At 30.8% G+C, this 27807-nt stretch overlaps 2 protein-coding genes and 2 pseudogenes across 3 annotated transcripts; all 4 read left to right on the forward strand.

Annotated features, from left to right (window-relative positions):
* On the forward strand, nucleotides 1-2997 carry LOC145589064 (uncharacterized protein At4g15970 pseudogene; annotated as a pseudogene).
* A 2196-nt stretch (nucleotides 2998-5193) lies between these two features.
* On the forward strand, nucleotides 5194-9995 carry LOC145588066 (uncharacterized protein At4g15970-like). 2 transcript variants are annotated; one of them, XM_081644713.1, is made up of 4 exons: nucleotides 5194-5360; nucleotides 7789-8139; nucleotides 8769-9143; nucleotides 9371-9995. In XM_081644713.1, the coding sequence occupies exons 2-4, from the start codon at nucleotides 7873-7875 to the stop codon at nucleotides 9851-9853; spliced, it is 1125 nt and encodes a 374-aa protein (XP_081500839.1). In that variant the 5' UTR covers nucleotides 5194-5360; nucleotides 7789-7872; the 3' UTR covers nucleotides 9854-9995. The 2 variants fall into 2 exon arrangements, with proteins under 2 accessions (XP_081500839.1, XP_081500840.1); XM_081644714.1 differs by having other exon boundaries at nucleotides 7793-8139.
* A 5547-nt stretch (nucleotides 9996-15542) lies between these two features.
* Nucleotides 15543-16830, forward strand: LOC145589066 (uncharacterized protein At4g15970 pseudogene; annotated as a pseudogene).
* A 1351-nt stretch (nucleotides 16831-18181) lies between these two features.
* LOC145589067 (uncharacterized protein At4g15970-like) lies at nucleotides 18182-20213 on the forward strand. Its single transcript, XM_081645633.1, has 4 exons — nucleotides 18182-18186; nucleotides 18316-18382; nucleotides 19127-19504; nucleotides 19722-20213. Exons 1-4 carry the CDS (start codon nucleotides 18182-18184, stop codon nucleotides 20211-20213), a joined length of 942 nt encoding a protein of 313 aa, XP_081501759.1.
* The last annotated feature ends 7594 nt before the right edge of the window (nucleotides 20214-27807 follow it).

Raw genomic sequence — 27807 nt, forward strand, 5'->3', positions numbered from 1 at the left:
ATGGAGGAAAAAAGCGACGAGGGCAGTCCATTTGTGGGAGTAATTACGACGACTATGAATTATAATTATTCATTACGAACATTGCCATTTGTTTTTGGAAGAGTTTTAACGAGTTTAGTGGTTTTTTCGACGTTTGGAGTTGCATTTCTTGTTTTGTTCTATTCTTCAAGTAACAATTATGGGCAGTTTTTACCAAGTTTGGGGCGCTTCTCTTTTACACAATATGATATCAATGGCACGGTGAGCTCTTTGTTTTGTTTTGTTTTGTTTTTGTTTTGTTTTTCTTTTACTTGGATTTTTATTGTTTTCTAGTTCTTTGTTAAAAGGACATTTTGTGAAAAAACTATCTTATAAGAAAAAAGGAGGGAAAGGGTGAATTAAAAGTCATGTAATTGGCTAGTGATGTGGTCAATGTCGAAAAACGAAAGTCAACGGTGACTTTCCGACAAATGGTAGTCTCTTACAACATTTACCCTTTTATAAGGTAGTTTCTTACAACATTTTTTTATTAGGTAGTTTTTTTCGCAAAAAAAAGTGCTTTATAATGTAGTTTTTCACAAAATGCCCTCGTTAAAATAATATAGCAAAATATTTAATTCCTAGTATGTAGTAAAATTATTCCCGGCAATATTATGTTAAAATTAAAAGGAGATTAATATAGTTATAGAAATATGGATCTTATTACTTAACGAGCGTCCGGAAACGTTAGATAAGGAATAATAATTTTATTAGTTAAAATAGTACAACAGTATTAAGTTAGGAATGCATGATAAAATCACGAGTCGTTTGGTGTAATTAATGTTAGTTTTACAATAATATTTCCACTTTTAATTCTCTTATCTAACGCCTCGGGGATGCTCATTAGCTTTTATCTAGAAATATATAGAGTCAATTTATTATATGAAGTTAATCTACAAAGTTAGATATATTTAACTAGTCAATTCAATAACATTGACTATTTTGATAATGTAATGAACACATTCAATGTTATATTGTATGGTAAAATTTATAATACATTTTATTTGATGTAGGTTAAAACTTAATTAAAAGTAAACTCGTGACTTGAATTAATTTTAAAGCTATGGACTTGTTGTAAATGAAGGTTATAGATGAGTATTATGAGTTGAGGAAGGTTCTAGAAGCGGCTTCAACAAAGGACAAAACAGTAATCTTAACATCTTTGAACGAGGCATGGGTAGCACCAAACTCCATGTTTGATATCTTCTTAGAGAGTTTCAAAATTGGAAATAATACTGCCCCGCTACTCGATCATTTGCTAGCCATAGCCATGGATGAGAAGGCGTATAATCGATGCCGGAAATTGATCTGCCATTGTTATTTTCTTAAGAGTAAGCAATCGTCTGAGATGGCTAATGAGGCAGGGTTCATGACCCCTATGTATTTGGAGATAATGTGGGAAAGACTTGATTTTTTGAAAACTATTTTAAGCTTGGGTTACAACTTTATTTTCACGGTAAGTATTTTCTTTCAAATATTAACTCTTTGTATTATTAACATTTTACGTATTCTGATAAGAAAGCAAGAAACCAATGTATAGTAGCGTGGTATGCAAATACGGAGTAATTCTAAAAAGTCAACTTTATTACGAAATTCTTTTGACAGAAACTTCATAAGACTTTTTTTTAAAAAAAAAGTAAAATATGGGGGAAATTACGAACAATCTTCTCACACTTTATTAGAATTATTGAATTTCAGAATCGTATAATATATCATTAAATATATTATACTCGTCGTCCTATAATAATAATAATATTATTATTAATATTATTTTTTTTTGTTGTTTTTATTATTATTATAATAATTATTATTATTATATCTCAAAAACAAAAGTCATACAACCTACAATAGGAAAGCCGAGATACAATCTGGGCCCCCACTCCTCTATTATTATTATTATTATTATTATTATTATTATTATTATTATTATTATTATTATTATTATTATTATTATTATTATTATTATTATTATTATTATTATTATTATTATTATTATTATTCGTTCTTGAGGTTAGTACTTTTTTTTTGAAGGCTCTTGAGGTTAGTACTTAAGGACTATTCTCGTGAAGGGTATTATCTTGGCCTCTTGGGTATGTAACTATGTATTGGAATTTAAACAATATTATTAAATTTGATTTAATACAAATAAAATTGAATTTCGTTGTTCAAAAACTAATTTTTACTCTTTACTTATTAATTTTTTTTTAAATTTTTTATTTTCATTCTCATATGTATGTCGTAAGAACATTTTGTTATGTTTAAAAAAAAAATCTAAATTGTAGTTTTAAAAAAAAAATGAAAAAAAACTGAAAAAAATGAAAAAAACCAAAAACTGATAAAGAGAAAACTGAAAAACTCAAAATGAACAATTTGCTTAGTTGCTTATATATAGTCCAAAATAAATTAATGAATAACAATTTTTATGTAGCACTTTAAACTCTTTTGTTGGATCAATCACATTTAATTAAGTAATTATAATTTATACTGTTTATATCACAGGATACAGATATTATGTGGTTTCGAAATCCATTTCCACATTTCACCCCAGATTCAGACTTCCAGACCTCATGTGATCGATTCAATGGCAGGCAATTCGACATACAAAACCCTTCAAACAACGGTTTTCTTTTCGTAAGATCTAACACTCGCACAATCAAATTGTACAAATTTTGGGTTTCTTCAAGACACGCATATCCTCCTACACTACACGAGCAAGATGTTTTCAGTAAGATTAAAAACGGTACATACGTGAGAAAGCTTGGGGTGAAATTTAGGTTTTTAGATACAAATTATTTTGGTGGGTTTTGCCAAATGAGCAGAGATTTCAACAAGGTTTGCACAATGCATGCTAATTGTTGTACTGGGTTGGATAGGAAAATAGCTGACCTAAACACTACACTTGAGGTTTGGAAGAATTACATGTCCTCAAATCATTCGATCCCTACTAATTGGAGGGTTCCAAATCAATGTCATATGTGATATTCTTCAATTAACTTTTAGATGTTAACACATTGGAATTGACTTCAAGAACTTTTGTTAAGGTGAGAGTTTAGTATTTGTAGTTGTTATTAATTAAATGAATAATTTGCTTGTTTTGTCTATATTTATATACTTGTTGTATAAATTAAATAGACAATTCAAAATAATCATTAGGCTTCCTTTAACAAATAAAGTTACCCTTTTTTTTTTATCTATTTATTTATTTTTATTCATTTCCACTCTATGAGTTAAGGAATTAACTTTAATCATCTAACAAATCCATCACTATTTCATGTGGTCCTAATATTTTGTTTGTAATGCTATTTTTTTTAAAAAATCAACTTATAAATTTCCACACTAGGGTCAAATAACTAGAGTCAATATCTAGGGGGACTAGGAGAACTTGACCTACAGGTCACATTCTAGTTTAGCGTATACTACTGGTTGGTAGGGCTAGACCGCGTCCAAAATATGTTGGAGGCCCGTGCTAATTTTTTAAATACTCTCTATATTTATTATATACAGTTATACGGAGTATAAGGGCATGTTCACATTTACTTAATTTTGGTTTAGTTCAATTCAATTCAGCTCCAATCATTTCAATTTAGTTCAGTTCAGCTCCAATTAGTTCAGTTCAGTTCAGCTCTTAATTTCCCTCTCTCATAAAATATTCATTTCAGTTCAGTTTAGTTCAGCTCCAATCAGTTCAGTTCAGTTCAGCTCCAATCAATTAAGTTCCATTCAAATCAGCTCAGTTCAGTAAATGTGAACATGCCCTAAGTAACTTAATTAATTTGACTGGAGACGTACGTATGTTATTGTAGAACATTGACTAGCATTATGTAAAATTATAAATTAATATAAATTATAAGAATTTAAACTTTATATTTGAAAATTGTATATTAGGGTGATTCAACAAATGACCATATGAGTACATGACTATTTTTTTTTCTTCTTATGTATATGTATCACTAAGGGTATGTTCTCATACGATTATCTTCAGTTCAGTTCAGTTCAGCTCTAATAAATTTTGTTCAGTTTTGTTTAGTTTAGTACCTAATTTCCTTCTCTTATAAAATATTCATTTCAGTTCAGTTCAGCTCTAATAAGTTCAGTTCAGTTCAGTTCAGCTGAGGGTCTGTTCACATTTACTGAACTAAACTAAACTGAGTTGTTTGGTGCTGAACCGAATTGAGGTGAAATGAATATTTCATAAGAGAGGGAAATTAGGAGTTGGACTGAACTGAATTGATTGGAGCTGAACTGAACTGAACTGAACTGAAATTAAGTAAATGTGAACAAACCCTAAGTTCAGTCAATGAAAACAGGCCCTAAGACTAAACAAAGAAAATTTTGTGAATTTATAATGCAAAAAATCAAAATGGTACTTAAAAAAGCAGAGTGAGTATAATCCTATCATGCATTGCTTCATACTTATAAAAATGTAGATATAGATAGAACAATAATGTGTCAATGCTGTTAATATAAATAAATACTTTTAATAAAATTAAAAGTACCTAAAGCAAAAAAATAGATAGAACAATGTGTTAATGTTATTAATAAACACACAATTATCATTATATGTCTAATTTTGAGACCCTTATGAATTAATTGAGGACCCTATGTCGATCACTTTACACGCCCTCATAGATGGCCTTGAGTCGGGTAGACCCTGTTCTTTTGACTGTTGTGGTCTACTATACTTTACGGAGTATAAATTAGTTACTTTATTTTGTTGACATGCACCTATTTTGCTTTGTTTTGTCAGAAGCTCAAAAGAACAGGGTCATTAAGAGGTTACCTTACGTGTTATGTCCATGGACATTATACGCAATACATTACACTAGCTAGTTGGTGAGTGGTGACGTACTCTCACTACTCTCTCTCCCTCCTCTCTCTCACTCACTTAGAATCAAAACCCTTGATAAGAATAAGATTATCTATGATTTGAAACAACGAATGCAATCAATCAAGGAATTAGAAATCCCATTAACAAAGTAGTGACTACATACTTACGAATAATAGTCAAAGAAATTCTGCTGATCTACTGGTATACAGTATACTGATTGGAGGAACGTGTGGTAATTATTTAATTTGTAGTCATTTATTCATGCAAGTTGCTGAATAATAATACTAATAATACAGATAAAATGAATCATATAGATACTCTATTATTGGCGTTTGGCAACTAAAAAAGAATCATATTTTCTACAAAAATATTTTCCAAAATATTTTATCCTTTCTAGATTGTATATATTTTACCATACTAGAACTTAGAGCCCAAACAACCATTATCAAATATTCAAATAAATATATAAACTCAGGCAGATGAAAGAATCAAGGGAAAAGACTACTTTATTATGGTGAGTTTTTATTTTATTTTATTTTATTTTACATATTTATTAATTGTTGCTTTGGATTTCAATTAGCGAATACTACTCATTCTGTCTTTGAAAGTTCTGTCTATTTGAACGGTGATGATAAACTCACAAGAAAAATCCAAACTAGGAAGAATTTTGTTTTTGTATGTTATTTGAACCTTTATGTTCTATATATAGTTTTAATTATGTTTATTATTTATGGAGTATTGTACAAGGCATATATATAGTCAAATAATGGCATACACGCATAGAATGACAAAATAGAACAAGCAAAGGGTCTATTATATTGACGAATGACTATGGATAATAATGTATGACGGAAATTCTTTAATACCTGTTTTGGTAAGTTTGAATGTTCATAAGAAAAACATGTCTATCTATGTATACTTAGAAGCTAATTTTAGTGACTAGGTGGAATGCTCTATAATCTATATTCTTTATCCTTGTCTTATGTCTTTTTCAATCCTACTATCATAATGATAGAGTATGCGTAGTAAAAAATATTCTAAAGCCTCAATCATAAGCTTAAGTTTTTGGTTAAATTGATCCTTTAACATGGTATCAGAGTTAGCGTGTCATAAAAGTTGCGGGTTCAAATCTCATCCACCCCCCACTTTCAAGTGGAATATATATATCGTGCAGGGTATGCGAAGGGCTCATGATGTATCCACATTTCAAGGCCAAAGAGCTCTTAATTATATGAGGGGGCGAGATAAAGTATAAAACATATTCCTGAGGTTCAACCATCAGCTAGCCTAACCTTTTGGTCGAGATGGTGCTCTTACGTACACATATATAAATCGATCCTGGATTTCAATCCTAAGTCTAACTTTGGTTTTCCTAAGTAACATTATTTTTCTTTAAAAGTTTGATATATCGGGTAAAAAACTTGTGCAAGTTGTGTAAGAGTGATAGATATGGATCTGCATCGTATTCCAACACTAAATAGCCATAATAGCAAGAGGTAGGCCTAGAAAATTAGAAATAGCACTACCTACCGACTGCATTGTAGTCATACTCCAAGTTGCAAAATAAATTGATGTGTCATTTATGAATAATCGACTAAGATAGCAAAAAGGAATAAGCATACCATGGATGATGGACCCCATAAAAGAAATTTTAGGGCTATCAATAATACCCCCAAAATATCAACGTAAGAGTATGACCATATATATTAATATTTCCAAACATATAATCATTAAAATTAACTTCACTCTTTTATATATTTTCAAAGAAATTTACATTTCAAGTTTCCTTTTCAATGCGCACTTCTTCACACTTTTCTTTTCATTGTCATCCGATCCCCATCACTTTTATATACTCTCTCTTTCAAAACAATTTATCGTTTAACCTTTTCCCTCTCATACCTAATCAGTAATCACCTAATGTACGATTAAAGTCTTGAAGGTGATATAAAAAAACTACTTATTGAAAGTATATACATGATAAATCATATATGATGATAAAAAATTTTCTAAAGAGCGTGTGTGTGTGATTGGTGTGAATGATGTAAATTATACTTTGTAAATATAATTTTATCTCAATTTTTTACTACTTTGTAACTATAATCTGATCTCATCTTCATACCTTTTGCATAATACGCTTTTCTCTCATCAATTATATAACATTTGTATAATAAATTGGATTTTCTCCTAAAGTTTGATGAGAAATTAAGTACACTACCAATACCGACATTACTATTTGGTTTAATTCACACACAAGAAAAAAGAGTTTGATGTTGTTATCGTTTCAGTTATACATGAATCCTTCATTGTATATCAAATTACGCCGTCATAATTCATAAACCAATAAAATACTTTAAAATTTAAAATTACTGAGGATATGAACCAATACAATATATATAATGAAATTAATTAAATTATAAGAATCATTAATAAAACAATACTTTTTTCAAAAATTTATTTTTTAGGGGTCTATTCACATTTAATTAATTTTTTTTCAGTTTATTTCAACTCCTAATTCCCTCTCTTCAGATCAGTAAATGTGAACATGCCCTAGGTCCCATATATATTTATAGAATTTTTTTTAATGACAACTATAAGAGTCGACTAAAAAAATCATATTGCAAAGGCTACTAGGAAAAACAAAAGAATTTATCAGGAAACTATTAAAATGACGTGTTCAATATTGTAGAACTAAAACTGGTCCAATATGACCAGCAATATTTTAGCTAGACTTGACCTTTTCATATACACCTACAGTACAAACTATACTATATATATTAAGTACACATAATATTTAACGTTACTTTGAATTTTGTTTATCCTCTCTCAAATATTCCATATGCTTTGGCATGTTTTTAGTGCATGATTCCCTTTATTGATATTTTTTCTTAGCTTATTATCTTCTTATAATTAATTAACTCAAAACTTTATTTATTTAAACCAAGGCAGGGTTATGTGTTGGTTAATCAACCATCTAGTGAAAGCATAAAATTGTATTAGTGTGGTTTTTATTACGTACAAGAAGAGTTATGGAGGAGGGGAAGATTAGTGATGAGCGTAGCCCAATCATGGGAGAGATTACGACGACGACGGTGGCCGTGAAGATTGATGATTATTCATCATCATCAACAAAGCCTTTAGATTTTGCTAGGATTTTGAAGAGTTTATTGGTATTTTCGACGCTTGGAATTGCATTTTTGGTCTTGTATTATTCTTCAAGCGACAAAAATGGGCAGTTTGTACCAAGTTTGGGGCGCTTATCTTCTTCTTTCTATGGTGATGATAATTATGCCGTGGTGAGTTTCTACCCTTAGTCTCTATTGCTCGGTTTTCAAAATTTAAGCTTATTTTAGAATTGAGTTTGTTTAACTTAGAGTCGTTCCCCATTAAATAAGTTAAGATAAGTATCAATAAGTTCAGATAAGATAAGTTTAGGAAAAATAAATTCAGATAAGTTGTGATAAGGTTAATTAGGACTACTCAAGTTTAATTTATAACTAAAGGGCTAATAAGTTCGGATAAGATCAGATAGATTAATATAAATTCAGATAATATCAGATAAGTTTTAATAAGTTCAGATAGTGAAAATCAGTGAATAGAACACATCCTTAATTTTTATCGTTAAAAATCAATATCTGAAATTTTAAAGACGGTACAATATATTTAAATTATGTTAAACATTGGTTATCATACTATTAAACTTGTGCATTTCATAATATGTAATTTAATGACCGGTCCAATGTATCATACGTATGATGAATTACTTTGCATATGACTAAAATAAAATACTTTAGAACATTGGATCGATATACTTATATTCACAATATTTGAAAAGTAAACACACATATTTTGACAACAAACGTTGATAATTGTAGTAAAACTATGGACTTATTTTTATAATCATACCTTTAATTCATACATGTAGGTCAAAGATGAGTATTATGAGTTAAGGAAGGTTCTAGAGGCGGCTTCAACAAAGGAGAAAACAGTGATATTGACAACATTGAATGATGCATGGGCAGAACCAAACTCCATATTTGATCTTTTCTTAGAGAGTTTTAGAAATGGAAATAATACAGCCTATCTTCTCAATCATTTGGTTGTTGTAGCAGTCGACGAAAAGGCGTATTTTCGATGTCATGAGTTGGGACAACTCCATTGTTACTATCTCAAGACTAATGAGTCATCTACAATGGCTCATGAAGCTAGGTTTATGACTCCTATCTATTTGGATATGATGTGGGGAAGACTCGCTTTCTTGCGAACTATTTTAAGCTTGGGTTACAACTTTGTTTTCACGGTAATTATTCTAATCTACACATTAAACATATATGCAATTTTGGTAGAATATTGCGATCCCAATTAACTATACGTGGTTTGTGCACACGTGTTTGTTTTATTGGTGTGCTTCTAAGTGCGCATGCAAGTGACAATTTTCAATAGATTGAAAAATATATAGATGTTGCACAATAAATGTTACATGCATATAGCAATTCATGTCATATTAATTTTGTTTTCTTTTTACAGGATACCGATGTTATGTGGTTCAGAGATCCATTCCCACATTTTACACCTGATTCAGACTTTCAAACCTCGTGTGATCACTTCAACGGCAATGAATTCAACATAAGCAACGCTCCCAACAATGGATTTGTTTTCGTAAGGTCTAACAATCGTACCATCAAATTCTACGATTTTTGGGTATCCTCGAGACACACATACCCTCGTTTGCATGAACAAGATGTTTTTAACAAGATAAAAAGTGGTGATTTTGTAAGACAACTAGGAGTAAAACTAAGGTTCATGGATACAACTTATTTTGGTGGGTTTTGCGAAAGAAGTAGAGATTTTAATAAGGTTTGCACAATGCATGCTAATTGTTGCATTGGATTAGATAACAAAATAGCTGACCTTAAAACTATACTTAAGGTTTGGAAGAATTATTTGTCCAATAATCATACGACACGTCAACCTGCTAATTGGAGGGTCCCACATAAATGCCATATGTGATGTATTTCCATGTTGACTAATTGGGTTATTTTTATAGCCTTGAATTTGATTATAGGTTCGTGTACATGTTTTTCTTTTATTCTTCCTCCAGAAGAGTGAAGTAGGTGAATTATTGTATCAATTATCACAACAAGAAAAGGGCCGTTTTGCGACGGAAATAATTCGTCGCAAACTGGCAAAATTCCGTCGCAAAGTGACTTTGCGACGGATTTCCGTCACAGGCATGGCGTCGCTCAAACTTTCGTAGCAAACAGTCCTTTTGTGACGGAATATCCGTCGCAAAACGAATTGCGACGGATTTTGCGACGGAAAGGTAGTTGTAGCTGAAAACAACATTTGCGACGAAAATTCCGTAGCAAGAGGAATCATTTTGCGACGGAATATTCCGTCACAAATTTTGCGACGGAATGTATTTCCGTCGCAAAATGGATTCTTTTGCGACGGAATAGTCCGTCACAAATTTTGCGACGGAATGTAATTCCGTCGGAAAATGAAGTTTTTCCGTCGCAAAATACTCCATTTTGCGACGGAATTACATTCCGTCGCAAAGTTATTGTAATTTTAATTTTTTTTTTTTTTGTATTTTGTTTTTTTTTCCTGGAACCTGTATTCCTGCAATCCTGTTTAATTTTTTTGTATTTTGTTTTGTTTTCCTGGAACCTGTATTCATGCAATCCTGTTTAATAAAATACGTGCATTTAAAATAATTTCAGTCAAAAAGTCCACGCCCTAACATAATTCAAATATATACAACACGTAGCCGTAACTACCAAGTACGGTACATGATATAATTTTTTAAACTACAATTTCATCCATATACAAAAATCGAAAAATGACACCTAACTAAACACAAGCTGGCTGTCCTTGGCCTGCACCACCACCACCACCACCACCCGGGTCGTTCCTAAGGTCTCGAATCTGAGGCTGAATCGTAGAACAAGTGAAAGGAGTGGTCAATCCTGTAAATCTACTGGCTAACTCCTCTAAGAACTCCTTGTTCTTCCTCTCGATTTCAGCCATCCGTTCTGCCACTCGAGCCTCCACTCGAGCATCGAGCTGTTCCGCCACACGGCTATCGATCTGGCTCTCAATTGCTTCCACCCTCTCATTCAACTCCTTGTGGAAGTTTTCCTGCATTTGAGTTATGACCGACGGTACGTATTGGCTGGAAGAACCCGATCCTCGTCCCCTAGATGTGCCGTAGTACAAGTCAGCACCAACACCAAGACCTCTAACACGACCCTTCTTATTACGACCACCAGCCGCCTCAAAGAAAATTTCATTTTCAGACAGTTGGGAACCCTGGGTTCTTGATTCCTCCTGTCTGTGTTGGTACGCCTCCTGTAACAAACAAAGGATATACAATGCAGAAATAAAAATAAAGAATGAGAACCAATAGTTTGAGGCTTGATATAGTTCATAAGTGGCAATATAGGTTCACTAGGTCCTAAAACTAGGAAAATTGGGTGAAAATGGGGCGTTTTTGGTTCTAACTTGTCTATTTCTCACATTTGTTATCTAATGAACCTATTTTTGACCTTAATACACCTAACTAACATAGTTACTTGAGTTTGAGGCTTGAAATTGTTTATAAGTGGCAATATAGGTTCACTAGGTCCTAAAACTAGAAAAAATGGGCGAAAATGGGGCGTTTTTGGTTCTAACTTGCCTATTTCTCACATTTGTTATCAAATGAGCTTATTTTTGACCATAATACACCTAAATAACATAGTTACTTGAGTTCGAGGCTTGAAATAGTTCATAAGTGGCAATATAGGTTCACTAGGTCCTAAAACTAGGAAAATTGGGTGAAAATGGGGCGTTTTTGGTTCTAACTTGCCTATTTCTCACATTTGTTATCTAGGAATAAGAAGATGCAAATGCTTTCAAATCTTAGTGAACATATATAATTAACATACATACCATAATTGTTTAATTTAAACAAGTTTAAAGCAAGTGATGAAACACATATAATTAACACACAATTACCCACATTCAAATAAACATACATACACTAACATGTATTTTTAAATTAACATATATTTTAAACTAATCTAACATATATTTTAAACTAATCTAACATATATTTTAAACTAAACTAACATACATTATAAACTAACTAACATATATTTTAAACTAAAATAACATACATTATAAACTAATCTAACATATATTTTAAACTAAACTAACATACATTAAACTAATTCTAACATTGCAATATATCTTAAAAATTAAACTAATTCTAACATTGCAATATAAATTAAACTACACTACACTAAACACAAGTAATTAAATAATAAAATTTAGTTACAAATTAAATTAAAAAACATAATTAGAAAAAGTTAGGGTTTACATTAAAATTAAATTGAAAACAAAAACAAAGGGGGATAGTGGAATACTCACCGGGATTTGAGGGTGTTGTGGCGGAAATCCGGCTGCCGGAAGGAGGGTGGTGTGGTGGCTGCACACCGCCGGCGAACGGAGGGGCGTGAGTGGGCTTGAACGGAGGGGGTGGCGTGGGTGGGCGTGAGTGCGCGTGAGTGGGAGTGAACGGAGGGGGTGGGCGTTAGTAGGTGTGAGTGGCCGGATTCCGGTCGTTCCGGTGGCGACAGCGGCGGTGAAGTGGCCGGATTTTCTTTCTCTCTCTACGCTTTCCTCTATCTCTCTCTACGCTTTCCTCTTTTTGTTCTTCGTTTTCTTTTTCTCTCTCCTTCAGCGAAACTTCAGTTTTTTTTAAAAAAATTTAAAAACTTTTTGCGACGGAATTTCCGTCGCAGAATCCGTCGCAAAATGTTTTTTTTAAATTTTTTTTTTAATATTGTTTTGCGACGATTATTTCCGTCGCAAACAAACTTTTGCGAGGGAATAAATTCCGTCGCAAACTTTGCGACGGAATTTCCGTCGCAAAAGTTTGTTTCCGTCGCAAAGTTGCGACGGAATTTATTCCCTCGCAAATTAACCCTTTTTGCGACGGAATTGTAGTCCGTTGCAAGGTTTCCGTCGCAAAATGACCTATTTCTTGTAGTGTATAATTTTTTTTTTTTAACTTCTTGAATCTTACAATTGTAACAAGATGATAGATGAGTTGTAGTTATAAACTTATAGTTGTTCAAAGTAATAGAGATTTATTTAATCATGGTGAATTGGTGATATCAAAATATGTTATGTCATTAGTCATTTGCACCACTTCATCAGTTGTATACAATGAATTTAAATGTACGTGACACATGTTTTAGATTCCAAAAACAATTATCTCTCTCTCTATATAAGTAAAGTATACTATTAGTTATTTTAGGCGCCCATCAAATTATATAATCAATAAGGTGGCTTATAATAGAAGTAATTGAATAATTTGACTCAACCAACAATAGAACAATTGACAGTTAAATTTTCTTAGGCCCTGTTTACGTTCTTCAACTTATAAAAATAGCAAATCACGAGAAGAAGAAACTGGATACTAGTATTATTTGAATTCAAGAAATGCAACGGAGATTAATCGCTCAAACACAAACGCTAGAAAATTTTCTTTTTCAAAGATCTACTTAGGGTGCGTTCTATTCACTTGATTTTTACTTATCTGATCTTATCTTAACTAATCTGAAATTATTAACCCTTATTAGAATTTATTTTAGTTATAAATTAAAATTGGATAGCCCTGGTTAACCCTTATCACAACTTATCTGAACTTATCTTATCTAAACTTATCTGAACTTATCTTATCTGAACTTATCTGAACTTATTAACCCTGAAATAAGTGGAAATACGGTGAACAGAACCGGACCTAAAATAGTCATAGTTTAATTTGTTTTTTCTAATCTAAATGGGTTTATGACCCGTGTTAGGCCATGTTCACTTTAAATGCTCATCATTATATTTAGTAAATATAGTTTCATTTTAGTAAAAATAATTTAAGTTTAGCTAAAATAAAGTGTAGCAAAAATTAAAAACTTGAATCTTCTCAAATCAGATGTAAATCGAGAGATAGATATGTTCATATCAAATGAAACCTTCATCAATCTTCTTTGATTTCCATTCACCAATCTTCTTTGATCTCGCTCAAGGCATAATTGAAAGGACCACGTACACTCAAATATTTTTCTTTCAACCAACAATCCACGTTATCAAAAAAAAAAAAAAAAAAAAAAAAAAAAAAAAATAATAATAAAAAAAAAAAAAACCAGTCCAAGCTAGAGAAACGCCAAGTGTTAAAACTCACATATTATCTTCCCATTAATATTAAGTAACAAATATATATTACTGCAAAGGAAAATGATCAAAAAAGGGTTAGGATCATATAAATTTGTTTTCTTTGTTTCCTTTCTCATTATTTTAATTTTACTAGGGGATTACATTGGTATATATGTATATGTTCCCTTTACAATACATTTCTACTAGTATGAAGAGCAATAACCCAATTGCAACACAAATGAATAATACCAATTATTCAAAAAATTGTGTTAGAATATTAAAAGTAGTGATGTTATTCTCAATATGTACAATTTCATTTCTGATGTTGTACACTTATGCTCCGTACATCAATATTAGCCAATTTATATACATTGAGGGTTACGACGATGAACCATTCATACCACCATTTGAAAGTGAACTCGTAAGTGATTGATATTTGTGTCTAATTTCTTCTTTGTTTAATTTGTACGTATTTGATATTAATTTTGCGCGATGATATATTATATTGTATGATGTATATGTATATTTTAATTTGTATTCAGTAGCCTAGTTAGATAAGTATCATAAATTGGTGCAAATGGTCGCTCCCCAAACTTTCTGGGTTAAATTTTATTTAAATTAAATAGGCATGTATCTTATACATAGTATTATAACTAAAATTAATTTAATTTATTAAAAAAATATTTTATAATCTTGATCAACAAATGTAAATTATTGGAAATAAATCAAATAATAATAACAATCAAGGGAGTACATTTGATGAAGGAAACCATTATCTGTTTTTTATGGTGTTTAGAGAGCCACATGAGCGGTGGTGAGAATCGATTCCAAGATCTTCTGGAATCGGGAGGAAAACTCTAACCACTTGAGCGCAGCTATCCCTCATTCTTAGGAAACCATTATCTGATTCTATTTAATGTATTTGTTAAAGTTATATTTCATTTGTAGAAGACGTATATGTCTTTCTATTATCAAAATATATTTTTTAAAAAACTAACAATAATAATCCAAATTATTATTATTATTATTATTATTATTATTATTATTATTATTATTATTATTATTATTATTATTATTATTATTATTATTATTATTATTATTATCAAGCAAAATATATTTTTGGTCATTAATATAAGCTTGAGAATAAATTTATTAATTTAATCAATTATTTTTTAAAATTAACATTAGTCTAAATTCACTAAAATTATTTTTATTCAATAGAACAGTTGCATAACATGCCTCTATTTTGATTTTTCCATTTTAATTCATGCACTTACTAAAGATTACTAAAACAAAGAAAAATAAGAAGAATTGGTGTAAGCTAGAGATCAAGAGGTAAATACTTAAGGTAATAAGACTTTTTTTTCCTCTTAGAACTAAGTAAAAATATATATGAGTGTAAGTTATTAGTTGATAAACCAAAGAATAAGTGAATAATTCGTTTAAGAAAAAGGTAGATCGATATGAGATAGCAAAACAATCAAATAAAATGAATACACACATGTTCAATGCATTATTTCTGTTTTTCATAGTTTGTTTTTCATGGGGCATTTTCGTGAGTAAATCAATAACTTTTTCAATTGAATAAAATTTGTTTCTCACCATGAGAAATTGGGCATCCTCATTGTTATGATCATTGTTCAATTTCATCCATTAATTGTTCTTATGTATTATGTATTTCATTAATAATGGTTTGATCAAATTTTAATTAAGGTCCATGATGAGTACTATGAGCTAAGAATTCTTCTAAAGGCAGTATCAATGAAGGATAACACAGTGATCTTGGCATATTTGAACGAGGCATGGGCAGCACCAGACTCAGTATTTGAAATCTTTTTAGAGAGTTTCAGAATAGGCAACAATACAGCTTACCTTCTCAACCATTTGCTGGTTGTAGCTATCGACGACAACGCCTATACTCGGTGCCAGACGCTAGTCTCCCATTGCTATCTCCTTAGATCAAATGAATCATTGACATTGGCTCATCAAGCTAACTTCATGACTCCTAGTTATTTGGATTTGATATGGAGAAGAGTGGCCTTCTTGCAAACTATTTTGACCTTGGGTTATAACTTCATTATTACGGTAATAATCATAACTACTTTTTCCATTTACTTTAACAGTTTTACCCCTGCAATAACACTTTTAGTTGCAACAATTTGAGTAAAAGTGAAAGAGGAAATTAAATATTATGTTTTACAAAAATGACACATTATTATTACCGCGTTCGTGCTTTGACAAAATAAACCTATCTATAGTACTTAATATTGAATATATATTTTTTGTTTTACAGGATAGTGATATTGTGTGGTTTCGAGATCCACTTCCGCATATAATGACTGATAATAATTCAGACATCCAAGTTTCATGTGATTGGAACCGTGGAGATGAATATGACTTGAACAACCTTCCCAACGTTGGGTTCCTTTTTGCAAGGTCTAACAATCGCACGATCAAATTCTATGAGTTTTGGATATCCTTAAGGCACAAATATCCCAATTTACATGAACAAGATGCATTTAATCAAGTAAAACATCAACCTTCTTTCAGAGAACTTGGAGTTAAAATAAGGTTTTTAGACACAAATTATTTTAGTGGGTTTTGTTCACCAAGTAATGATTTTAACAAGGTTTGTACCATGCATGCTAATTGTTGTGTTGGGTTAGATAGCAAAAAAGCTGACCTAAAAACTACATTAGAGAATTGGAAGGCTTATCATTCTACAGATATTAATCTCACGGCCGTCACAACCTTTTCATTGGAGTGTTCCTAAAGAATGTCACATATAATGTATTTGTACGTAGATGAATGTTATATACATTCAGGTGTACGTTATAGTCGGAGTAATTATAATTAATAAGCTTGTTACATAGAAATATATTTTTTCTATATCTTGCATTGAATTGAATGATATCTTAGAGATCGATTTAGGTGGAATTTATGCCAGGCTTATATATAGGTGTACAACATTGAAACAGACCAAATTCATGTTAAATTTTGAAACCATCTTAAAATTACATGTAAATGGTGCAATTAAAACTAACGAAAAAAAAGAGGTAGTATCTATTGACACCGAAATTTTGTTGATTATTAGGCGTCAAATATATGTAAATAAGGAGATAATATATTAAAAAAAATATATAAAGAGGGTCATTTCTAGGGTTTAGTTAGGCTCAAATGGAACAAGTCACGAAGACCTCATCTAGATCTCCTCCCTACGACCAAACATTGTACCCTAACCCTTTGAAGAGAGAAGTCAAGAGATCTACAAGAGTTGTTCACCACAATTTATCAATGAAATAATTGTTCCCGTATATTTTTTTACCTCTTTATTTGTAGATTGCAGGTTTGAATTTTTATGGTTTACAATATCCATTTTAATTAATGTAATAGTGTTTCATAGTAATTCAAATACATTATGCAATATACACTTTTAATTGAATTGAAAAAATGGGTTGATGTTTTGAAGGTATTCTTAACTAAGCATTATTGTAAAGCTAGGCTGGCCACTTGACTAGTCTATTATGGCTCAGACTATCTAAGAATACTTATGGAACACATCTAGCTTTATAGCCTTGTTCTTTTGGACTTATTTTGTTACTATGTTATATAAATAACAACGAATTGAAGTATATCAAACTGTGTTAGTTCACTTCGTTATACATTATGAGATAGAACGAGTATATATTTATCAATTATCATATTATCTGTCTTGTTAAAAGACTAACTCAACCAAAGACTTAAAAATAATGATTCAAGGCCTAATTTATATACTCTATTCACCCCCCAAAGTTGACACCCCTATATGGGGCTTTTAACACCCAACACTATACATTCAACTTAATAAGAAATGTGGATGAGATTTGATCTGATGACCTCTTTGTCACGATTGCTACATCGTTAGAGGCATATAAGCAACAAATATTGCTTAAAAGGTAATATAATCAGCAAAACAAAAGGTATAGGATCAAAAAAGTTTGTTTCCTTTTAGTATTTATTTTTTATTCCTTTCTTAATATCTTTGTTTGGGGGTAAGGAAGATTCTATTGTTATAAATGTATTAATAACCCCTTCACCTCTAATAATTTTTTTTTACAAAAAAAATACTGAGAGTGGAAGAACAACCCAATTACAACGAAAATGAAGTATAATTATAAAAACAGTAACTCAAAAAAAGTACCAAATTATGTTAGAATAGCAGTAGTAGTGCTAATGTTACTGTCAATTTGTACAATTTTATGTCTAATGTTGCACAATTTTGATTCGTACCTCAGTTTTTCTCGATTTACATTTTATGAAGGATCCAGTGAATCTTCCTTACTAATCCCTGGAAATGAACTTGTAAGTGATTTTTGTGTTTATTAGTTTCTTCTTGATTTGTGCTTAAAATTATTATTATTATTATTATTTTTTTTGAAAGAAGGCTTAAAATTAAGTTTGCGCTATGATATACTTCTTTATTTTATTTTATATTTTGCGCTTTGATTTACTTTGTTTTATAATACTCCGTATGTTGTTTGTACTTCGTATATACTTTAATTTTTTAAATTCGTATATTGCAGTATCTTTTTTTTTTTTTTTTTATTTTTTATTTTTTTTTATTTTTAAAGTATATTGCTATATCTTAATCAATAGTAAATAAATTAGAATTGGATCGGAATCATCATATATTTTTATCCCCGTACTTCCTCCAATTTTTTTTTTTTTAAATCTACCTATTCTTAGTATCAATGTGTTACGTCTAAGTGTTTAAAACAGATGTCTAGTGTATACATGTCTCTATGCAACTTTTTCTTTCTTATTATCCACCAAATTCCTCAATATTATTAATTATATTATTAATTATAAATAATTTATTATTTATAATTATAAATTATTAATTATTTTTATATATACTGTAGTATTTATTACTTTATTAGCAATTGTTAACCAATACAGAGTATTATTAATAAATAATATACCTTATTACTACGGATCAGGGAGATATCGTTATCATTATTACATATTTTATTACGTTTTTTTTTTTTTATCATTAATTGTTGCTGTATATATATTTCATTGATAATGATCTGAATATTAATTAAGGTCCATGATGATGAGTACTACGAGCTAAAAAATCTTCTAAAGGCGGTATCAATGAAGGATAATACAGTAATCTTGGCACATTTGAACGAGGCATGGGCAGAACCAAATTCATTGTTTGATATCTTCCTAGAGAGTTTCAGAAATGGTAACAATACAGCTTACCTTCTCAACCATTTGCTGGTTATAGCTGTCGACGACAACGCCTATACTCGGTGCCAGACGCTAGTCTCCCATTGCTATCTTCTTAGATCAAACGCACCATCATCGACATTGGCTCATCAAGCTAACTACTTGACTCCTAATTATTTGGATATGATATGGAGAAGGATAGCTTTCTCGAAAACTATTATGACCTTGGGTTATAACTTTCTTATTACGGTAATAATATTATACTCCGTATTTTTTTATGAAATTTATAAAGGATATAGGGAATATTCGTAGAATATATATAAAATGTCATGTGTTTTTCTTTTAGATAGATATGACACATTGTCACATTCATCCTGTACATACCATACCAAACTAGGAGTTATGATATAATTAATCATACTAGTAAATACTAAATCTTTTTTTTTTTTTTTTTTTTTTTTTCCAGGATATTGATATTTTATGGTTTCGAGATCCATTTCCACATATAATCACGGATGATGATTCAGACATCCAATTATCAAGTGATGCATACAACGGTGACCCATACGACATGAACAACTACCCCAATGTAGGGTTTCAATTCGCGAGGTCTAACAATCGTACAATCAAATTCTACGACTACTGGTTATCTAAAAGATACTTATATCCAACAAAACATGAACAAAGTGTTTTCAACAGGATAAAATTTGATCCATTTATTGAATTAATCGGGTTGAAAATACGGTTTATGGATACAGATTACTTTGGCGGGTTTTGTACACCAAGTAGAGATTTTAACAAGGTTTGTACCATGCATTCTACTTGTTGTGTTGGGTTGAGTAACAAAATTGCTGCTCTAAAAACTTCACTTGAGGACTGGAGGAGATATTTATCTTCATACCAAGAGGCTAATTATACACAACAATCTTCTCATTGGAGATTCAAATGCCGACGTTGATTGGTGGGTCTAATCCGTTGTTCTACTTCTTGTGTACCATACGACACATTTGAATATGCTCTGTACTACTTTGATAATACTTCTTATATTTATTGCATTATTGTTCTATTGCTAAAGATTATATATGAATATTATATTCACCATATAATGCTAATGTCAACCAAAAAACTTGTAGTATGCTCATAAGCAATCATCATTAAAATTGTGGGTTCATGGAATTTGGGATACACTCACTAAATCCAACAGTAATTAAACCAATCTTAAATACAACCAAATTGTAATTTATTTTGTATAAAGTAATTAAACCAATCTTAATTAAAAATTCTCAAGTTTTATTCTATTCATAGATGTTTCGTTTTTGCCCTAGCTAATCTCTCCTTCCTATGTCTACTAAGTTACTAATTAGAGATTGGAAGTGAAAGATACAAGCTAGTACTTTCTCTATCCCTTCTTTTTCCTTTTTTTTTTCTTCAATTGACTTTCACGGTCTTCAATACATATTTTAAAACGTATATAACTTTATTTCTAAACGCGCAAAAGATTATAAAAACCTGATATTAAAACAATGTACAATGAGATAAATCTAACATACAAGACCTCACATTATGAGTTTATGACTTCATTATCTCTTGTTGACTAATGAGAATTTATGGTCAAAGTTTTGAAAGTTTGATCCATTTATTTGTGATGGGGCAAATAAAATGAGACAGAAGAAGTAAGAGTGTTCTTTAACCAATAATTTATTGAGATTAATGGGTGGCGGTGCTTAATTATAGCCTTAGTTTCTCCAGGTCATGTGATAACAACGTTGACTTTAAAGTGTTTATGTATATACGTACGGGAAAAGAAAGATTACAATTAGGGAGTGATTAGAGTGGACAAAAAAATAGATTATACAATTTACAAATTATTCAACCATTTTTCAATTAAATAAATAAATTATTTAACTATGTTTGAGAACATAATCGAAATCTAAGATTGTTATACAAGTAGTACAGCACAAAAGCGTATTTCTTCCTCCGTTCTTTTTTACTTGACCCGCTTTAACTTATACACTATTCACCACCCCTCCTTTGACCGTGTTTTGTGAATAATATGTAAGAAAAAACATATTTATGTTGGATCATTTTGAATTTGCATTGTCTCAATAAGCACTATCATAATATATAACTTTTATATTTTTTAATTATGGAGAATTAAAGTTATTGACCGTTAAAGTTATGCATTGACAAGCGTGATAAAAGAAACAGGTCAAGTAAAATAGAACAGAGGAAGTATATGATATCTATTTTATCTCAGATTTTAAACACCACTCACTAAGATTTTAACATTAAGCACATTGCACATATAGCTCATATATGTACGAAATTGCTCCTTTTATATGTCAATAAATTCGGTCAACCAAATTAGTTGGTATGTGTTCACTGAATGCACATGTACATGATGATATATATAGCTTCTTTTTATTTGTAGAGCTTGATAATATAGCTTACAAAAGTAACTTAACATCTCACAACAAACCATTGTTAAGTCTTTCTTATCTAAGACATATGGTCTACAAAATTTCCAAGTCATGAAATCGATCTTTTTATATTTTAATTATCGTAATTAAACTATTAAAGACTTAAACAAGATATGTGTACGTCTTAATAGTAAGCATGTGTGCGTTAAGATAAATCATTTGTCAATTCATAACGTAAAGAAGGAAAGGTACTTAACTATCTTAAGTCATCCTAACATTATAAAAAATAATTATAATTAAAAAAAAAAGGGGTCATCAGTTGACACTCTAAGGATTGGATTATAAAGAAGCTAAGGGTTGGAGGGACTCGCATTCCATGCATATAAACTCGTAGCCATGACGAGTTCATCATCAACAATGATGTCCTGCAATTTTGCCATGCCGAGTAAATTCGCGGTGTTGATCTCAACACTTGCATTTTTCATCCTATACTGTTCTTCATGCCACCACTATGGAGAGTTTCTACCTAGCTTCGGCCGGTTATCTCCTTCCTACAATCGTTTCAATTTATCTTCGTCAGTTGTGAGTCTCGATCTCTTAATCACTCGCTCCCTTTCTTTTAAATTTTGCATTTTAATTCAATTTTAGTGATATATAGTAGTTTTATCACATGATTGTTAATTCAAATTATACTCTCGGTGTAGACCAAGTACGTACATAGTAATTATTTTTCACATATTGTACACTTTATACCTTAAAAGTACTCTATTAACTAAACTTATATATGACCTTGCAATCTTGCATATATGAATTGTGATCATGCATATGTTAAAAAAATAAAATAAAATAAAATAAATTTTTTTTTTAAAAAAAAAAACCGTACTTGGCATAGGTTTATATTCAAGTACTTTTCAAATTAAAAGATCATATTTATATACTACTTCGCAATTTCGTATTATACTTGTGTGATTGAAATATATTAATTTTGATAACCCATGATTGTTCTTTTTGTTAATTTTGTATTTTCGGGTTTACTTAATTTTAAAAAATAAAAAACCATATTATATTTTTGATTTTTTTAGTCCAAAACATAAACTATAACATTGTTTATATGTCGAAATAAAAAAATTAATGAAATAATGTTACTCGTACAACTTCTATTAGCTTATTATTAAATACAATTAAGTAGATTATTATTGCGTACACACAAGCACTTTCATTTCAATGATGCAATATGAGATATGGCAATATTCTTAGGCCAATTGAATCAATTGAGTATATAATTTTAATTAAGCCATTAGAATAGGTTTTTCCAAATGTTAAGATTGTTGAAGGATATAATACAACTATACAAGTCATATAACCAACTTTAATTTTATTTATACTCCGTAATTTTTAGGTCAATTACATAATAACATTATATAAATCAATAAATAGATTTTGTTTTTAAACCTACACTTCACTTCTTTGTAACTATACTTGTAAGATCGAGTAACATTGTTGATTTGGCGTTATTACTTATTACAATAAAACTTCGAAATACACACCTGTCATTGTCTTAAGAAAATTAAGACAACCAACCAACCAACAACTTACTAATTAACATTTTGTTTAATAATATGGATTTTAATTTTAAGGTCCATGATGAGTACTATGACCTAAGAAATCTTCTAAAGGCAGCATCGACGAAGGAGAATACAGTGATCTTGACATACTTAAACGAGGCGTGGGCAGCACCAAACTCGATATTTGATATCTTCTTAGAGAGCTTCAGAACTGGTAACAATACAGCTTACCTTCTCAATCATTTGCTGGTTATAGCAGTCGACGACAACGCCTATACTCGGTGCCAGACGCTAGTCTCTCATTGCTATCTTCTAAAGTCAAATGCATCTTCTACATTGGCACATCAAGCTAACTTCATGACTCCTAACTATTTGGATATGATATGGAGAAGACTAGCCTTCTTGCAAACTATTTTGACCTTGGGTTATAACTTCGTTATTACGGTAATTCTATCTATCTCCTTACGAAACTCTCCAACTAATTTTTACTCGTACTTTTTAAGGAGTATGATTTTTATTAGTTGACACATCTGGACTTCAACAATTTTCACATGTTACTTTGACTTTTATCTTGTGATTTCTAATATATTAAAAAAAAAAATTATAATTTTTTTTTTTTTGAGGAAAATTAATTATCGATTAATTAACTATGTACAATTTTGTTAGATTATTCATCCCAATATAGGAGTATATGAATACAGTTATACAGTTTTGTTAGATTCATCTCAATATAGGAGTATAATATGAATTCAACTATCAACTTTTAATAATAATAGTTACATATTGCATATAAAATTGAAGATTATAGCTATTATTGATGTATATATATGTTTGACATTAATCATCTATTGGTAAACATACTTGAAGAAGATGTATGGATGCCTAGCTTTTTAATTACTAACTAGTTTTTTGGCCCGTTCAATGCACGAGTTGTTACTTGGGCTAATTATTTTCATATGTAGGAAGATTGTTTCATTTCTAAACTTAAAAGAAAAAAAGAGAGAGGGTAGAACCGTGAAAGAAGATGAATGAATTTAGTTAAATATATACACGTGAAGATTGTGGGATATAAAATGACATATTATTTTAAATTATATTTAAAGTCTAGGAGATGAAAAGACAATTTTTATTATAATTTATATGTTTATGTAATGTGTTTTAATTATAATTTATATGTTTATGTAATGTGTATTAATTAAAACATTATTTTATTATGGTGGAAATGAAACACTTCATTTTCTTACTTGAATTTGCAAGTTGTATAATACATAAAGACTTAAACATAAATATTAAGAGAGATGACATGTGGCATATGGGGTGAATAGTGATTTGTGAATTGTGATGTCATGTGTCATATGAAAAATTTGTGGTTTGTCTTTTTAAATACTAATAAAGTATAGAAGTATAGATATAGATAGATTAATAAGTTTTACTCCATTCTAGGTCTTGATTTAATTAAGAAAGCCAAATGTGTTATTTGATATAGGACCACCTTAGATGAGACTTTGGAGTAAGTGATTTCATAATTAATAAATAAATAAAAATGAATATAAACAATCCATCTTTCTAATACTTCATATTTCTTGAATTGATTAAATTAAACAATCTACTTTGTACAAAGTTACTCATATAATGGTATAAATGGAGTATTAAAAAGATATATGGAGGGATTGACGTGTCTCTCTTAACAAGAAAGAATCGAAATAATTAAAATTTCTTGTACAAAATACATACTCGAACTTAAATAAATCTCTTCATACTTAACCTTCTACTTCATGTCTTCATTATTCTATGGAATACATTTATTATTAATTGTCGTATTTGCTTTTCATAATGTTTGACAGTTAAATTTTTCCATTTATATCTAACAAATCTTAATATTGACTTGAAATTTCAAATTGCAGGATACAGATGTTATATGGTTTAGAGATCCATTCCCACATTTTACTCCTGATTCCGACTTTCAAACATCATGTGATCGATTCAATGGCAGGCAATTTGATTTGAACAACTTTCCCAACGTTGGGTTCCTTTTCGCAAGGTCTAACAATCGCACGATCAAATTCTACAAATATTGGGTATCCTTAAGACACAAATATCCCAATTTACATGAACAAGATGCATTAAACAAAGTAAAACATGAACCTTCTTTAAGAGAACTTGGAGTGAAAATAAGGTTTTTAGACACAAATTATTTTGGTGGGTTTTGTTCACCAAGTAGAGATATTAACAAGGTTTGTACAATGCATGCCAATTGTTGTATTGGGTTAGATAAGAAAATTGCTGACCTAAATACGGCGTTAAAGAGTTGGAAGACATATTTTTCTACAAATAATCACACGGCCGTGTCACAACCCTTTCGTTGGAGAGTTCCTAACAAATGTCGCACGTCCTTTGGTGTTTAGAGAGCCACAAAGGTGGGGTAAGAGAAACAATCCCAGAATCTCCTGGGATCGGGAGAAAAACTCTAATAACTTGAGCTATCCCTCACTCTCGCACGTAATGGATTTGTAATTTTATTATAATATAATATTTTTGTATCAACGAGCCACAATGGCACACCATCACAAATAGGGGTGGATGAATTTATTCTTGTGATTAATCGTACACGGATAATACTTTATGTCTGTTAACCACTAGTCAAGGCCTCATACATATATAATGGATTTGTATGTAGATGAATATAAATTACAATAGTAAAAACAAGTATGTAAGCTCAAGTGTATTAATTTTTATTTTATTTTATTTTTGACAGAGCTCAAGTATTATAAATCATACAATTTTTTTATTTTTTTTTTTATTTTTTTTACATGGATGATAAGGTAAACTATATAAAATATATAAATAGTGTAAAAATAAAATATGAGACGAAGTACTTGAGAAACAAAATTACCCTGCATACGTAGACGTTCAATGCATGTGATACATTTCTCCCACAATTTGGTCATAGAAATGTAATTTGTGTTTCTGAAGAATTAGAGAGAAATAGAAAATAATCACAATAGAATTGCTTGCCTTTCATTGATTTACCTTGGGAAATATATAGAGCTACAATATCAATCCTAGTCCTAGTATCATAAGATATCTTAGGATCTTTGAAAAATAACTAAAATAGAAAAGATAATTATATGGAAAATATTCTAAATATTCTACCAAATCACACAAAGATATGATATGATCTCAATACCCCCCCCCCCCTCTCAAGTTGGAGCGCTCGGATCGTAAGTGCCCAACTTGGAAAGAAGATAATCAAACTGTGCTTTCCCAAGAGCTTTTGTAAAAATATCTGCAAGCTGTGAAGATGTCGGAACATGAGATGTAGAAATCCACCCCTCTGTAATCGCATCACGAACAAAGTGACAATCAATCTCAATGTGCTTTGTCCGTTCATGAAATACCGGATTCTTTGCAATGTGCAGAGCTGCCTCATTATCACAAAATAACTTAATTGCCTTTGGATGTTGTACTCCAAGACTCAACAACAAAGCCTTCACCCATTTTAGTTCTTTAGAACACGAAGACATGGACCTATATATACTCGGCCTTTGAAGAAGAAAAAAAAACAGTAGGTTGCTTCTTAGTTTTCCAAGAAATAGGAGATTTTCCAAGGAAAACAAGCCAACCAGTTAAAGAACGACGATTCAGAGGGCAAGCAGCCCAATCTGAATCACACCAACCCTGCAGATTTAAATCACAATCAGAGCTCAATAAAATACCTTGCCCGGGAGTCACTTTCAAGTATCTATCGAACCACCCTCATTGCAGCATCCCAATGTTCACTACGAGGTTGCTACATAAACTGAGACAAAATATGAACCAAATACGCCAAGTCAGGGCGTGTGACAGTAAGATAAATCAGACGACCAACAAGCCGTCTATATGGCTCTAGATCAGAAAGAAAATCGCCCGTTGCCAATCCCAATTTGTGATTTTGCTTCATGGGAAAACCACTAGGCTTTGCGCCTAATAGACCTGTCTCAGAAATAATATCCAGAGTATATTTTCGTTGACATAAGAATAAACCTGCAGAGCTACGAGCCACTTCAATCCCCAAAAAATATTTCAAAGGACCTAGATCCTTCATTTTGAAACAATCACACAAATAAGCCTTAAAAACAGACAATGCAGCGGAATCGTTCCCAGAAATAATCAGGTCATCAACATATACTAAAACAGTAATCTGAGTATCACGAGTAGTATGAGTGAATAATGAATAATCAGAATAAGACTGGTTGAAACCATACTGTTTTAAGGCTGTAGTAAGCCTAGCAAACCAACATCTAGGTGCTTGCTTCAAACCATAAAGTGATTTCCTTAATCTGCAAACCAATGTAGGATCCGAACTCTGAAAACCGGGTGGAAGTTTCATGTAGACTTCTTCATCCAAGTCACCATGAAGGAATTCATTGTGAACATCCATTTGGTGAATTTCCAAATTCTTGGCAGCTGCAATAGCAAGAACAGTATGAACCGTAGTCATCTTAGCAACCGGGGCAAATGTCTCATCAAAATCTACACCTGCTTTCTGATGATTCCCATATACCACCAAACGATATTTGAGGCGCTC

This window comes from Chenopodium album, chromosome 17 (assembly GCF_948465745.1).
Source record: "Chenopodium album chromosome 17, dcCheAlbu1.1, whole genome shotgun sequence".
Taxonomy (NCBI): Eukaryota; Viridiplantae; Streptophyta; class Magnoliopsida; order Caryophyllales; family Amaranthaceae; genus Chenopodium; species Chenopodium album.